Source organism: Gymnoscopelus braueri (assembly GCF_963280865.1).
Source record: "Gymnoscopelus braueri genome assembly, chromosome: 13".
NCBI classification, from domain to species: Eukaryota; Metazoa; Chordata; class Actinopteri; order Myctophiformes; family Myctophidae; genus Gymnoscopelus; species Gymnoscopelus braueri.
The window spans coordinates 9,273,465-9,288,802 of NC_137615.1; the positions used below are offsets into that span (position 1 = coordinate 9,273,465).

Sequence of the window (15,338 nt, forward strand, 5' to 3'; positions counted from 1 at the left end):
GACATGACCCTTGACAATGACACCAGGTAAAATGTGGTTAAGGGTTTTACAAATATTGAATCAATGAAAAGTACTAACAAGAGCTTGCGACTACATTAGATCCATTAGAAGACATTCTCATTTTTTGTTTTGGACATGTATACAAGGTTTCTGCCAAAAAAAAATGTTGGTCAAGTGTTCCTCAAGAAGTGAAACAACACTTTAATGTATTCAATATAGGCAAAAAATCTGCAAGACATGATGTGCAATGCTGCACACATTATATAATTGAGCACTTGTTTATGCAGAAATATGCTGATGTGCACAGTATGCATTTTTGACCTGTATTAAAATATTTACAACTGCCTTTTTTTGATCATGTTATTATAAGTTTGCTAAATGAAAATTATGTTTATTTTTTGATTAACAGCATAGTGTATAACATTTTGGTTATGGCGCTCTCCATGGTGCTCCATTGCAGTTGTACATAGATCAAAAACGTCTTCATCACAAGGTACTGCAGTAAGGAACATGCATGCCTCTTTGGCTCTCTGTAGATCAGCGGTGTTTGGTGAGACCATGAAGTCATCTGTCCCCCATAGCTGAGGTACCATGAACATGGCATTTGGGATCCCGCTAGGACTGTGTGGGTTCTTCGTTGGTCGGATCCGGTGCGCATTCCAAACAGCAGCGATCTCATTCAATTCTTCCTATGTACTGTACAGTATTCACCTCACAATTGACATTCCAGCATACCTGCAAGGTTGATATGCTGGAATCAGCCAGAACAGCTCTATAATGTAATTGTGCCAAGCATTTAGTGGCCATTTTCTTACGCAGTTGCACTATATTCTGTTTATTGAATTTCATAATACATTTCCTTTAGAATCGATGGATGTAAACATGGTTTTAAATCTTTAGGTAATTTACAAAGGAAACCTTTGTGTTCCATGTAAACTGAAGTACATCTTATGTCACTATGTTGTCACTGCCTGTAATAGAAACAAATTGTAGAGATGCTAATTTTAACAACCTTTCTGAACAATATATAGTCTTCGCTTTATAACAATCATGAAATGGAAACGGGACCCCAATGTAAACAAGCCATAGGCTTTCTTGGGTTTAAAATCCTCTTAGCAGACCTTGTATTGAACTGTACTTTCTTGTGCTATTTTTTGGCAAACTGCTAATAAAGTATTCAATCAATTAATGTTTATTTGGCTAGCGATACACAGGTCTTCTGTATTGACAACTAATAGTGGTAGAGTAACAAATCATTTTACTCATTGTTGATATAATAGACTGGACATAGGCGAGTCCTGCAGCCAAATGGCCTTTTTGACTGAAGTGGGAAATGGTGTATTTATCCAAAATATTTTCTAGATACATACATTCATGAAAGCATCTGCTGATCAGCTGTCAGCATTGGCAATTGTTTGTATAGACCATGCCTCTCTAATACAATAATAGACTAATTGGACTCAATTGTTTTCTATTTACTTGATTTTCATACAATAGGTAGATTACATGTAAATAAAAGTAAATAGAAAAAAATAATAATAATCTAGGTCCAATTAGTCTATTTTTCTAGTAGAGAGGTATGGTCGCATTACTTAAATGGTAATCAATGTTTTGCATTGAAAATTACAAGCTGGGGGGTACGGTGGCGCAGTCGGTAGCGTTGTCGCCTCACAGCTAGAGGGTCCTGGGTTCGATTCCCGCAGGGGATGCTGTGGGTGTGTTCTCTCCTCCGCATCATCAGTGCCCATACCCTAGGTGGGCTTGGCGAAAGGGCCTCTCGGTGTGGAGGTTGCGCTCCCCAAGTGTAGATAGATACCCTCACAAAAACATGCAGTAATCCTGGTGTGTGTCAAAACAAATAGAAACTAAACTCCAATAATAATTTACACATCTATATTACAGCTTAGAAAGAATACGAATAGGGGAATGAAAATGTAGAAAATGGTTATACTGTAGGCCTACCATAACTATTATTGAATACAATACATTGTCTGGTTTCCGTTTTGTTTTATTTGAAACAACTACTTCTTTTTCTACATTTCATCTTTGCAAATGGATCGGTAGTTATCTTCACGCTGAAACAAACGGTGTAATTCATGCAGTAGCCTGATCAAATATTTGTGGGCGGATAATATCCCTCAATGATACATACAAGTCAAGTGCTTGTGACCTAGTCACTGGGAACCCCAAGCCTGATTCTTCCATAACAATTGTGCACAAATCAAACATGTCCTTGTCACATGGAACTGAAGTTAAGAACTTGCAGCGGTCTTTGCAAGTGTCTAGGTCACCACTGGATGGAACAAGAAGATGGTCCTCTGTGCCCCACAGGTGAGGTGCCAAGTACATGACATTTGGTATTCCTGAGGGGACATTGGGGTTCTTGGTGGGCCGGATACGATGTGCGTTCCAAACATCCCTTATCTCATTTAAGTCCTCCTACAGAGAGAGAGAGAGAGATGGGGAGCGGGAGGGAGATTATGATTAGATAATAAAAAGAAAAAGGTTGCGCATCAACAATGGGTTTTCTCGGTGGAGTGCTACACCCAAAATCCAGTATAGACATCAAAAGTAGGAATTGAAAAAATCCCTAACAGGTAGCACGTCCAAAATTTCAAATCAATGGAGGACAAAGTACTCACATTTCCACTTTTTAATTGGCACTCACCAATTAACGAAACAAACATAATCCTTGAATAGCATCAATTTCTTCACCATAATAAAGAATAGGATGAACGTACACAGGCTATTATATGTCACATAATCAAGGTAAATCCACCGTGCATAAAGTCATCCTAGGTGAGTCTAGTTGTTCTATAGTTTTTTTCGGAGGGCCATAATATTATTCCCGCATGCATGTGGTCACTGAATGAAAAAAAAACCCCCCACTATGGTTACTTTATGTGTGAATTTAATTACTTCGAAACTCAATAGCCACACATAAGCACTCACCTGGGACGCCACATTATCACATGAAAAAGGCCATTTGAACAGATATATATATATATATATATATATATATATATATATATATATATATATATATATATATATATATATATATTTTGTCCTACTCTACTCAAAGTTGATCATGTTAATGCATGAAGGCATGGTCTGTGATCGTCAAATGTTTACCTGAATGATTGCCAGGAAGCACAACTGCATTAGTGCTTTGTCCAGGAAATCACCGGTGAAGATCCCTTCATCCTTGAGTTCTCCCAGCAGCTGGATCCAATATTCAACCCCTTCCCTTCTCATAAGTCCCCACCAACTCTCTATTCTCTGGTTTGCTGTGCTTTTTCCTGTTATATAACTCCTTTCTCCTGCCCTGTCATCTTCATCATTTCGACGCAAATACCTTTGGCTGTCTCTTAGCACAACATTCTCTGTACCCATGTCTGTGCGTAAAAGCATTGGGTAACCACCGGTCTGCTCTATTGCTTCAACAAAGTAGCCTCCAATAACTTTTGGGTCGCTGCTGGTGAAGGCAGCTCTCAGCCATATGATCCTGCGGGAATACCCGTCTATGCACCCATTAATGCATATTCCATAGGGCTTGAGCTTGTCGTAGGAATCTACATGCCATATGAAATTAGGTCCTTTAGAAAAATACCGCCTCCGGGTTAGACGTCGTCTCAGCCGAGCTTGAGAGTTTACTGGGTCGAGCAGAGAAAGAAGGATTCTCATGTCTTCCTTCCTAATGCGGATACCTTGCTCCAGACACTTGGTATACATCCACCGGTATCCATGTAGTTTTCCAGGGCCTTCCAATTGACCAGCTATAAAGTCGATGGCATCATCCAAGTCAGAATATCGCCGACGATATAACCCATAACCTCTCAATATCCTTGTTAATTGCCTTTTACTAACAATAATCCCATGCAAAGCAAGTGTAGACAAAATGTCTGCATAAATCATGCCCAAGCGAAAGCAAATCTTGATCAAGGTGTCTCTATCCATAACTATCAACAAGTAGGTGGTGGCATCCAGAGTAAATTATCTAGTTAAACAAAAAGAAAAACGTGGCGAGAGTGAGTGCAAGGATGTATATAGGCCAAAGAGCACTCAGCATTTAAATAAGCCAGAACTCGGTCAATTCTAAACCGAAGAGAGCCAGCAGTCTCTGAGCCGCTCCTCCTGATCTCAGAAAAAACACCTATCCACCTATAGCCAACAAGTCTCTGAGAGCCAGCAGTCTCTGAGCTCCTCAGCAGTCCCCTCCTCCTGATCTCAGGAACAACACCATCCACCTATAATTGAATAAATAAACACTGTTAAAGGCAGGGGAAGTGATATTTGTGACCGCTTCCTACTTAATGTAATTTATGTGATCCATCAGGCATAGACTGTAGTGTACACAGCCGATGTGAGGGACATGTCATGTCACCGACCTGTCCTGGAAGCCTGCAGTCTCTGAGAGCCAGCAGTCTGTGAGCTCCTCTGCAGTCTCTGGGCCCACAGTCCCCTCCTCAAAGTCTCAGGAACAACACAATCCACCTATAATTGAATAAATTAAACAAATAAACACTGTTGGGGAAGTGATATGTTTTGGTTAAAAACATATATATTTGAGCTGTATATAAAGATTTCTAAATGGAGTTTGTTCAGTAACAGGGGTCTCTCCCCATCTCTTTAATAAACAGAAAATACATTTTCATGTGCGTTTCCATTTTTAGCCCCATTTATCAGCTTCAATGTCATATTTTAGAGTGTTCCAGTTTCAATTGTCTACTAATTCCTTTGTGACTTAAAATTTCACTCTGTATCCTGTATGGATTCTGTCTTCTGATTGGATAAAATTGGTATCCCAACCTGAACATATGTTTTGTTTTCTGAAGAGCTGCAGAGTCGGAGAGCTCTACAAAAGAAATCGGAATATGAAGCCATTTAAAAATAACTTTAACGGAAGAAATCACTAAATGCAAATTTAATAACTGGACATGCAATGGTTGGTTCACCACAGCCAAGATGGTGCAGGCTAGTCGATTATAAATTGAATTATTAAACTCTTAATGTATAATGTAGGCATTTAGCTGACGCTCTTAACCAGAGTAATTCACAATAAACATGGTAACCGTGAAATGCAGAGACAGTGTTGTGAGCCTCAGTAAACTAGGATAATAGCGAAACCAAGAACATAGCATCAGTCTAAAACATCTATCAACTATCAAAATAATCTGTACATGGAAACTATGGGATACCAGGTAAACAACGACGTGATCATCTGTAAATAACCTGGCGAATTTTCAGATTACAAAGCAGCTCAACGTTATTGGTTGCCATTTCATAAAGTAGCGTCCGAGATGTATGGGCTTTAAGCTATCTTAATAAACAAAAACATAGTACTTACTCTCTGGAACGAAAGAACATCTCCGTGTATTACACTGTTCAGACCGCAGCACAGTGCACACAAACACAAGGAGAGTAAACATATGATGGTCGCAGCCTTAATACGTCATCAGTCTGCGCGCGCGCTCTGTCAGGCATCATTAAACAAACCCTGCACTCACAATAATAATGATTGTTATTATTGTATTATTATTATTAGTATTATTATTATTATTAGTATTATTATTATTATTATTATTATTATTATAATAATAATAATTATTATTATTATTATTATTAAGCTTACGTGGTAACAGAGTGGGCACTAAGGAAGAGTGGACACTTCCATGTCCATTTTCTCCAAAATCTTACAAGATAAAATGTTTAGAAAGTGGTCTTAACTAATGTAAAGTAGGCCTACACACGGTTAAAACATGCTTGATGATTCAATAATTAAGGCCTAATAGGCTATTTGATATTTCTAAAATTGCTACAAATCCTTAGCCTGGTAAACCCTCCCTCCGGAAATCTCATTTCTATTTGATTCACTCCTGGAATCAAATAGAAATGAGATTTCCGGAGGGAGGGTTTACCAGGCTAACAAATCCTGTGGCCAGTCATTTAAACAACGTGTATGCCCAATGCCCGAAATAAAATTAGATTGAAAATTCAAACGGTAAAAGACACGGGACTGTGAGTGACATGCCCAAGAAGCTTGACTTTTAAACTTTAGTTTTTTGGAAACAGGCTAGAATTAGGCAGTGGTGGGAAAGGTAGCATTTTCTACTTGAGTATCAATACTCTGTTAAAATTAAAATGTCCGTGTTCAAAATGTTACTTGAGTAGTAAGTGTTGGTGTCAACATAATACTTAAAGTACCAAAAGTAAAAGCACTCAAATGATTGAAAATGGCAGATCTACAAGCTCACAATGGTTGTTGTGCGCTACTTTTACTTTTGGTACTTTTTTGATGCCTCCTACTTTTACTCAAGTCCATTTTGAATATCTTGTAGGCTACTTGTAGTAGAGTATTTAGGGTAGCCTATTGATACTTTTACTTAAGTAGAAATATTTTTTACTTCTTCCATCAATGAGCTGTGAGCTTGTGAATCGGCTATTTTCGGTGCACACATGCTCCATGCAAGGGCTGTGTCTGTATGTACGACCAAGTTCAAGGTGATGCTGATTCGTGATTCCATCCAGTTGTATAATAATTATACAATATCAACATTTATTACACCTGAATTTCCCAGAATCGTGTATCTATCCAGACAGACAGACAGACAGACAGACAGACAGACATTGGCATTTAACTGATTTATTCCAAAGACACATACAATTGCAGAACATTAGCAGAATTTTGATTTAAAATGTAATAGTTTGTTTAAATGTAGAAACATATTTGTGTATAGCGATTGATGACTGAGCCAGTAGCCAAAGCTGTAACAACATCAACTTATAAACATAAAATGAAACTGCTGAAGTTGTTGTAGCGGTGCACTGATCGACCACCGGTTTTGGTTGTGGCGCTCTCCATGGTGCTGAACCAAGCCCACCATAGCGCCATAAATCTCTGCTGACCAATAGCATACACCCCGTCAAATAATGAAACAGTATAGCCTGCCAAGACATTGATTGATTGAAATAGCATTAAAACTTAAAACCTTAAAGAAAGACAAATAGCACCTGTCTTGCACAAAGTAGCAATACAAATACTCTGTTACAAGTAAAAGTCTGGAATATACTTAAAGTACCAAAGTTAAAAGTACTTGTTATGCAGAGTATCCCGTTTCACAAGTTATCATAATGTCTAAAATGGGGCTCGAGGCGAGGCCGACCGCGGGGGCCCTCGGGCGGTCCGTGGCAAGGCAACTAGGGCAGACGGTGCGTCTCAATATATATATATAACGGGCCGGCACAATGTCATAAATGAGTGTCCTATAGTCTCACTCAACAGCCGCACCGAGGAACCGCCGTAGCGTCGGATATTACCCGATGTTTGCTTTCTAAGCTTGATCTAGCCTTTGATTGCCTTTCAATAAAACCATATTTGATAGACATAGGTATCACCTACATGTTACTGATTATAGGGAATGTTATATTATTGTGATCCGTTGTTTATTTCCTGAGCAATGGAATCATGTTGCGGTGAAAACTCGAAAACGCTTGGACACTATACCGATGTTGGCTCCATAAGCTGTAGCCTTTGATTTCCTTTGAATAAAACCATATTTGATCAAGGAATTGACACTCTCACTTCTGGTGATCATAGGAAAATTAGAATCACAGATTTTCGTTGAGAATTAGCAGAGAGAGAGAGAGAGAGCGAGAGAGCGAGCCTGATGTTGCCATTCTGCGCCGTTGCGCGCCCGGCCCGACAGCGTATCCATTGCAACCAGAACCAACTGTACACCAACAAGGACAAAACGATAATAATAATTATTAGTATTATAATAATAGCATCAATTCGTTCACCATAATAAAGAATAGGATGGACGCACACTGTCGCACAGGCTATTATATCGCATATTCCAAGTAAATCCACCGTGCGTAAAGGTGAGTATAAGGATCTTGAGGGAACATTTTAGGATCTCGAGCGCTCAAGTTAATAAGACGTTAGAACGACATAAGGATCTTGAGGGCACGAGATAAGGATCTTGAGGGCACGACATAAGGATCTTGTTCCCTCACTTTATTATGATGTGGGAATGTCTTAGGATCTCGTGCGCTCAAGTTAATAAGACGTTAGAACGAGATAAGGATCTTGAGGGCACGACATAAGGATCTTGAGGGCACGACATAAGGATCTTGTTCCCTCACTTTATTATGATGTGGGAATGTCTTAGGATCTCGAGCGCACAACTTAGGATGTCGTGCGCTCGAGATAGGATGTCGTGCGCTCGAGATAGGATGTCGTGCGCTCGAGATAAAAAAAAATCTGCTCTATGGCCCTTTAGGGGCTCCGTAGAGCAGACAGGTGATAGTAGTGAGAAATCAAGCAATAACTTTCAAAATAAGAGCATCTCAAAAGCACCTCACAGAAACTTGAAATTAACATAAATGCAACGCACCTGAGTGATCTGACACACCAATCCAAATAACAAAATAAAAGCACAGTGCCTTGGGGTCATTTACAACCACCATGATAAAATTTCAATGTCTATACACGTGTAGAGAAACCTGTAGACGTGACACGGACTTATAACAAACCACTCCTAACATGATTGGCTGCTTGGTACACGAGACCGCTGATGATCCAATCATGTGTTGGGAGTTGTACACTTCATTTGCATACCGTACCGTATATAACCGTGCGCTACACCAATTTTCAGTCTTGGATTCAACTGCATCATGCTTGGACCCATTAATCTAGTGCCCGAGAAGGACTGTAAGAAAGCCGTCGCTAAGTTCGCTGCCAAGGGTGGCCCAGGCCACGGGCATCATGAACTCCTCCCTCAACGACATCTGTGAGCGCATCGCCGGTGAAGTCTCCAAACTGGCTAACTACAGCAAGTGCTCCACCATTACTTCAAGGGAGATTCACACCGCCCTCCACCTGCTGCTCCCCGGCGGCGGTGAGCTGGCCAAGCACGCCGTGTCTGAGGGCACCAAGGCTGTGACCAAGTACACCAGCTCCAAGTAGACTGCTTAATTCTCTCTAAACCCAAAGGTCCTTTTAAGGACCACCCATGTTATCCTTGAAGGAGTTGATTCAGTGGTGGCATTTTCTAACTGAAAATTGCATGTCAAATGGTATAGTAATCACATGGTGATAAAAACAAAAACGTGGTATAGGGTGGGAAACGGTGCAGGATGATGGGATTGCCCATCAAAACACAATCTCAAGTAAAATGGAGATTCTGCATCATTAGTTAGTATCCACACCGCTGGGCATGTATTTAATCTATTTATATGTTAATATTTGTTTTTATTCTTAGATGCATTTTATAAAATGTGGCAAACGCATCATTTTAATGACATCTAAAGGCCAGTCCACAGTCCAATGCAACCCCTTGCAACTGCAACTACTTGCAAACATAATCCCCAAATAGCACCGGTATGCAACTGGTCAGTCCACACCGCTGGCTAATATTACAATTGCTATAAAACCTGTGATAAACTGGTACATTTAGGTTTGATAATGAAGTACCGTGCATGTTCAAATCATGTATACTTGACATTATTCCTGGCTATTTTTGAAAACATACATTTATCTAAAAATAAATATATATATATATTTGCAATTTAACTTTGAGAGTTGTCCAAATTGTTTAGGTGCCCAGTCTGCCCACTTGACCTGTATCCTCCTCACCCATATGAGGCTGGAACAGTAACTGTGAACAGTCACTCACACATAGAAATTCTGTGCATAGTTAACAAACCACACAAGATCATTTGGCACCTTCCTCCCATCACCTGGACCATTATATCGCAAATGTTCTCTGACCCTGTGGGTCAGTGTCTCATTAAATGGGAACAAGCGTTAATATTATCACAAAATCATAGATAGCAATCTATAACACAGATAATAATCACGCCAGACAAAACAGATATAATGGATATTATATATTTTTTGTCTAGTCTAACTTTTCATCAGGGTGGAAAGTTAATGGATATTATATTTTTTGTCCACAAAACATACATTAACCCATATATATACTTTGGCTATTTGAAAATAGCCGATCTACAAGGTCACAACGCGTCGTTTTGCGATGCGTTGTGAGCTTGTAGATCTGCAATTTTTTTAGACATGACAAACTTACATACTGCATAATGAGTACTTTTACTTTTGGAACTTTAAGTATAATTTGGTGCCAATACTTTTGTACTCTTACTCAAGTAAATTTTTTACACCAAACTTTTACTTGTAACAGAGTATTTCTACATTGTGGTATAAATACATTTACTTAAGTAAACAATGTGAGTACTTCTTCCACCACTGGGGCTATGACATGAAACCCCTCCAACATCGCTAACACTCAGCATGAGTATCCATCCACCCTGCTGAACCACAGGGGCGCCCGCTGGTGCTCAGGGTGGAAGTGCTCAGCTGACATTTTCTCTTTATTCTCTCTACAGGGTGACTGCATCCTCACCAGACATCAGCTATTATATTCAATCATGTATTGACAAAACCAACAGTTCCAAACACTACACTAAATTTCCAAACACTGAATCCTCATAATGGGTGTTGATGTAGCACGTGGAATCCTCATAATGGGTGTTGATGTAGCACGTGGAATACTTAACACATGATCGCATCGCGGCAAGATCAGCGTTGGTAACTCTGTCTTTCAAAAGGTCTGGACAGTCCTACTGGGATTACCCCGACGGGGAGGGAGTTGGTTTAAGAACACCGTATAGGTGCTTCTGGCTTCACTGTTACATAGCCATTATGTGACCTATCTATTTCTGCTGTTTTGCTTCCTGAAGTAACTCCAGTGCCTCCTTGACCACAGCGAGTTGTACCAAATCCTCTGCAGCCACCGTGACTGGCGGCTGAGTTTCATCCATGTTTAACATGGCGTGTTGTTCAAATTTTCAAAAATAGCAGATCTACCAAGCTCACAACGTGTCATGAGTTTGTAGATTGGCTATTTTCGCTATTCGTGTAATCCCTTGGGAAGATACAGGAAAGATTAACACCCTTGGTCGTTTTATTACTCCCCTCACCCAGGGCAAATCAAGGCTGGGCATGTGAAAACGTTGCCACCAGGCAGAACCTTTGTATGCACATATTTCAACCTTTTAATGTCTCTTCATGAAGTAATGCCCTAATTTGTCATACTAGTGTCACACTTAAGTAGCAAAAATAGCCGATCAACAAGCTCACAGCACTTTGCATTGCAAGTGGTGATGCGTTGCAAGCTTGCAGATCTGATATTGTTGAACAAAAAAAATCTAAGTTAAAGTGAAAGAGAATGTGGTTAAGTGTGTGTGGGTTTTATAAATATTGTAACCAATGAAAAGCATTAACAAGAGCTTGTGACTAAATAACAACTACAAGGGATCTATTGGAACGCAGGTTATTTTTTCGATTTCCTGAAAAGTAACCGTTTTGTACATGGTTTCCACCGACAGTGTTGATAACCAACCAATATAAAGACAGATGAGAAATCTGAGGGGTGAAACATTTTTCACTTGATTTTATGATCCATAATAGTTGTAATCCTTCAGTAATGGACTAACCAATATTCTATACACTGTCCACAGAGTACTCAGATATAAACTCAAGTTCATATCGAGATAGGCAGTATTTTCTTTAAATGAAAAAGGCACATACTGTACAGTCAACGCACTGCTAGCAAAACCCAAGCAAAATAAATATTAAAAAGTCAACTAAGGTAAACGCAGCCATATCCATAACCCTAAATGAAGGTATTAAAAGATGAAAACAGATGTCCATTTGGTTTACTAAAATGATGCATTTCTACCTCCACCTGATCAGATATGTATAATAATAATAATAATAATAATAATAATAATAATAATAATAATAATAATAATAATAGTGTAACCTTTAGTTGTTGTAGTAGTACATTTGCACATACTGTATACCTGGACATTGTCCTAGGCATTTAACCCATCATAACTATTAGGAGTAGTGTTCAACTATTGAACAGCGCCCGGGGAGCAGTCAGGGTTTAGTGTCTTGCTCAAGGACACTTCGACATTAAGCCAGGAGTCAGAGATCAAGCCGCGGTCCCAAACATCCGCTTTATCTCCTGGCCCACTGCCGCCCCTCGAATCATCAAGCTTTGGTGACTATAATAAATTTGACCCAAAAGGACACAAATCCTCACAAAATCGTACGCCATCTTGGGGAAAAAATTTATGGAAAGTGGGAGCCTCAGATTTTCTCCATCAAGGTATGTTCACAAGCATTTAATTACAAGCGCCAACCATCGCCTTCTTCACATTCGAACCCGATGCGAAGCGACAGCAAAGCTCACAGAAAGCGTTCACCTTATAAAAAGCGCGGATCTGATCTGCTTTTTCGGCCAAGCACAGCACTTCCAAAAGCTTTTTCTTCTTTTTTTTTGCGCCATGGGCGCAACAAAAAAAATCCCAAACAAAAAATGATATGTGTGAACATGATTATGTTCAGATGACTGCGTTAGAGGCCATGGCCTCACTTTGAGTGTTTGCGAACGCGGGAGGAGGCGCGGCGAAGCCGCGCCTCCGACCAAGTGGAGCTTACTATGTAACCCTGCTTGGGTTGTGTCTCTGTATCTCTGTATCTCTGTGTCTCTGTGTGCACTGCCTGTGTGCAGCTCCTCTGAGATAAGTAAATGTCCAATTTAGACGTACCATACATCAAATGAAAGGTCTTTGAAAACTGAACACACCTGTCAAGGTTGCGTTTAAGCCCGCCCCTTCCCCCGGAAGCCACGCCCCGGAGAAGGCTCCTAAAAACTCCCCATTGAAACCCCATGTTAAATGAAAAGTGCCCGAATCGCTCCCAAACTTTTTCTACCCCCCCTAAGTGGGGGTCTACGAACAAATACATCGGGCTCGGATTTTGGCTCCGCCCCCCGGAAGTGGGTGAAACAGGCACTTCAAACACTTTGTTGAATTGTTCAAAAACATTCCAAGTTTTTTTTTTGTGAATTTGTATTTTTCTAAGATGCTCCTTTTAACGCAGATTTTTTTTTTATTGGTTACTTTTTTTAAAATATTTTTTTTCATTCTTTTTTTCTTTTTTTGCGTTCGCTTACCGCGTTCGCGCGTCTTACTTGTACGGTATGTGCCCAAAAAATAATGACCTGAAAATGTGTCTCTCAGTCAGTCAGAGAGAGCAGTCTATAATCTTGCCGTGTTACAATGAAAAATACACAGTTTTTGGTCTGCAGATAGGTTGTCCATATGCTTTTAGGTCAAGAGAGTTTCACAAATCCATTAAGAGCAGCCCCGTCCTGAGAAAGACAGCGGCACTCAGAAACCGTCAACCAGATTACTTGGCAGTCTCTGTGTGAAGACACTTGAGCTGCTCTGTGTGTGTGTTTGGTAGAGGATGGTTCTCAGTCTCCTCTTCTGCTCTGCTCTCCTCCACCCAACCCTCGTTCCCCTTCTCCGTTTGCTTCTTCTCCGCTTTGGTCTTGAACCTCAGTCCGTGGCCTGTGTGGACAACAGAGACAGGTTATATATACACCACCGTTTCCCAAAACACTGGGTCGGGAAAAGTTAAAGTTACAAAAAAACTAAAAACATTTTCAGAAATTGAAGGTAGGGTAAGTGATTTTCTTTGGTTAAAATAAGTGTTAAATAGCTCTTTATTCTGATAGTACTCATTGCTATAGAGTGTTTGTTCAGTAAAAGGAGTCTCCTTGTCTCTCCAGCTCTTTATAAAACAGAAAATGCATTTTCGTTTCAGTTTCATTTCCAATTTTATCCAATCAGGATAGAGAACTCAATCAGGATATAGATTAAAGTGAAATTGGAAGTGATGACACTAAGAAATGAGCAGGTAAAATTGGAACTGGAACACTATAAAAAGGAAGCTTAAAAATGGGTACTTTCTCCTGATTGGCTGAGATTTTGACACCTACCGGAAAATGTATTTTCTGTTTATTAAAGAGCTGGAGAGACGGGGAGACTCCTGTTACTGAACAAACACTCTATAGCAATGATTACTATCAGAATATAGTGCTTTAACCTTTTAACAAAATACTTTTTGTTTTAACCCAAAGATATCACTTACCCTACATTTAAATAGAAATCTTTCAACAGAATGTCTTAAAAAAAAAGGTTTTCAAAAAGGAGTGGAAATCAAAACGTGTCACGGAGCGACAAATTGTGACCTTACAGATGGACGATTTTCACTGATTTGGGTCCCAGGGTATTGAGCTAAACAGTTTGGGAACGACTGGGTTGCACAATATAGATGAATCTCGGCATGCTGTGGTTCTCCCATGGGCCAACGTTTTAGTGAGCGATGGCGAGTTCTCGTCCTCACAGGACAAAACAAATATAATCGAGGCTATTTCGCAAGGGCACGGCCCTTTGTACAGGACCATGTTTAACCAGAACACTGGGTGGCGCTGTATTCAAAAGCACCAATCATCTCAGGCCTGCCTCACAAGGACCACAATGACACCATCTTCCTTTCATACATCTATCAAATGGGCCATTGATGAGTTTTCCTTGTGTGTGTGTGTGTGTGTGTGTGTGTGTGTGTGTGTGTGTGTGTGTGTGTGTGTGTGTGTGTGTGTGTGTGTGTGTGTGTGTGTGTGTGTGTGTGTGTGTGTGTGTGTGTGTGGACTTACTTGGACAGTCGGCGACCTCTTTGTAGGCCTTCTTCTTGCAGCAGGCTCGACAAAGGTCGAAGACACACTTATTTCCCTACAAAGTGAAAGACGGTGCTTTAGAGAGCAGATTCAGTTTCCCAATATGAAATTATGTTAATGGGACAATGGGATGAATGTAGGTAATCTACTTAGTTGACTGGGGTCCTCCAGGGGTCTATACTTGGTCACCTCCTAAGCCCCCCCTATAGCCAATCTACATACAGCCAATCTACATAATTTATAGCCAATCTACAAGCTCACAATATCCCTTTTCAACATGTATAGAGAACCCCATATGTAAAATGTGTTAAAAGAAAGTCCTTGCCGAGCAGTACTGTAGCAAAATTTGGAATATAACATTAACTCCCTAGCAGTTGATATGCATTAGGACCGCGGACCCAAATGTGATACAATTTTGATCGCTCGGACCCCCAATCTACACTGTAGTATCAACTTAACTCTGAGAGCGTACAAATGGAACCAAACGGACCCGTTAGGGTCCGTTTGGTTCCATGTGCATGCTCTCTGAGTCCATTTGGTTCCTATAACTATATAAATCATTTGGTTGGGGACCCCCAGGAACCCCCTCACGGACCAATGGGGGTCCCCAGACCCCACTTTGGGAACCGCTGACTCACATGACTCACCTTTGGGTTCCCACACTGTTCACACTTGATGTACTTTGCTACAAAAGAAGAAGAAAAAAAGTCATTTTGTTGCCTT

General features: G+C 40.2%; 2 protein-coding genes across 4 annotated transcripts in view; both read right to left on the bottom strand.

Moving 5' to 3' along the window:
* Positions 1-1,971: 1,971 nt before the first annotated feature.
* LOC308099173 (uncharacterized protein) lies at positions 1,972-5,433 on the bottom strand. 2 transcript variants are annotated; one of them, XM_080447793.1, is made up of 4 exons: positions 5,351-5,433; positions 4,392-4,497; positions 3,136-4,250; positions 1,972-2,439 (listed from the first exon to the last, which is right to left on the bottom strand). In XM_080447793.1, exons 3-4 carry the CDS (start codon positions 3,958-3,960, stop codon positions 2,095-2,097), a joined length of 1,170 nt encoding a protein of 389 aa, XP_080303919.1. In that variant the 5' UTR covers positions 3,961-4,250; positions 4,392-4,497; positions 5,351-5,433; the 3' UTR covers positions 1,972-2,094. The 2 variants fall into 2 exon arrangements, with proteins under 2 accessions (XP_080303919.1, XP_080303920.1); XM_080447794.1 differs by having other exon boundaries at positions 4,388-4,497.
* A 5,130-nt stretch (positions 5,434-10,563) lies between these two features.
* Positions 10,564-15,338, bottom strand: part of dus1l (dihydrouridine synthase 1-like) — a 13,787-nt gene continuing 9,012 nt past the window's right edge. For both annotated transcript variants that reach the window (XM_080447283.1, XM_080447284.1), the window contains exons 12-14: positions 15,263-15,300; positions 14,595-14,670; positions 10,564-13,446 (exon numbers count right to left, since the gene is read on the bottom strand). In XM_080447283.1, the coding sequence (XP_080303409.1) occupies positions 13,283-13,446; positions 14,595-14,670; positions 15,263-15,300 (278 nt within the window). In that variant the 3' untranslated portion in view covers positions 10,564-13,282. The remainder of the gene's footprint in view (positions 13,447-14,594; positions 14,671-15,262; positions 15,301-15,338) is intronic.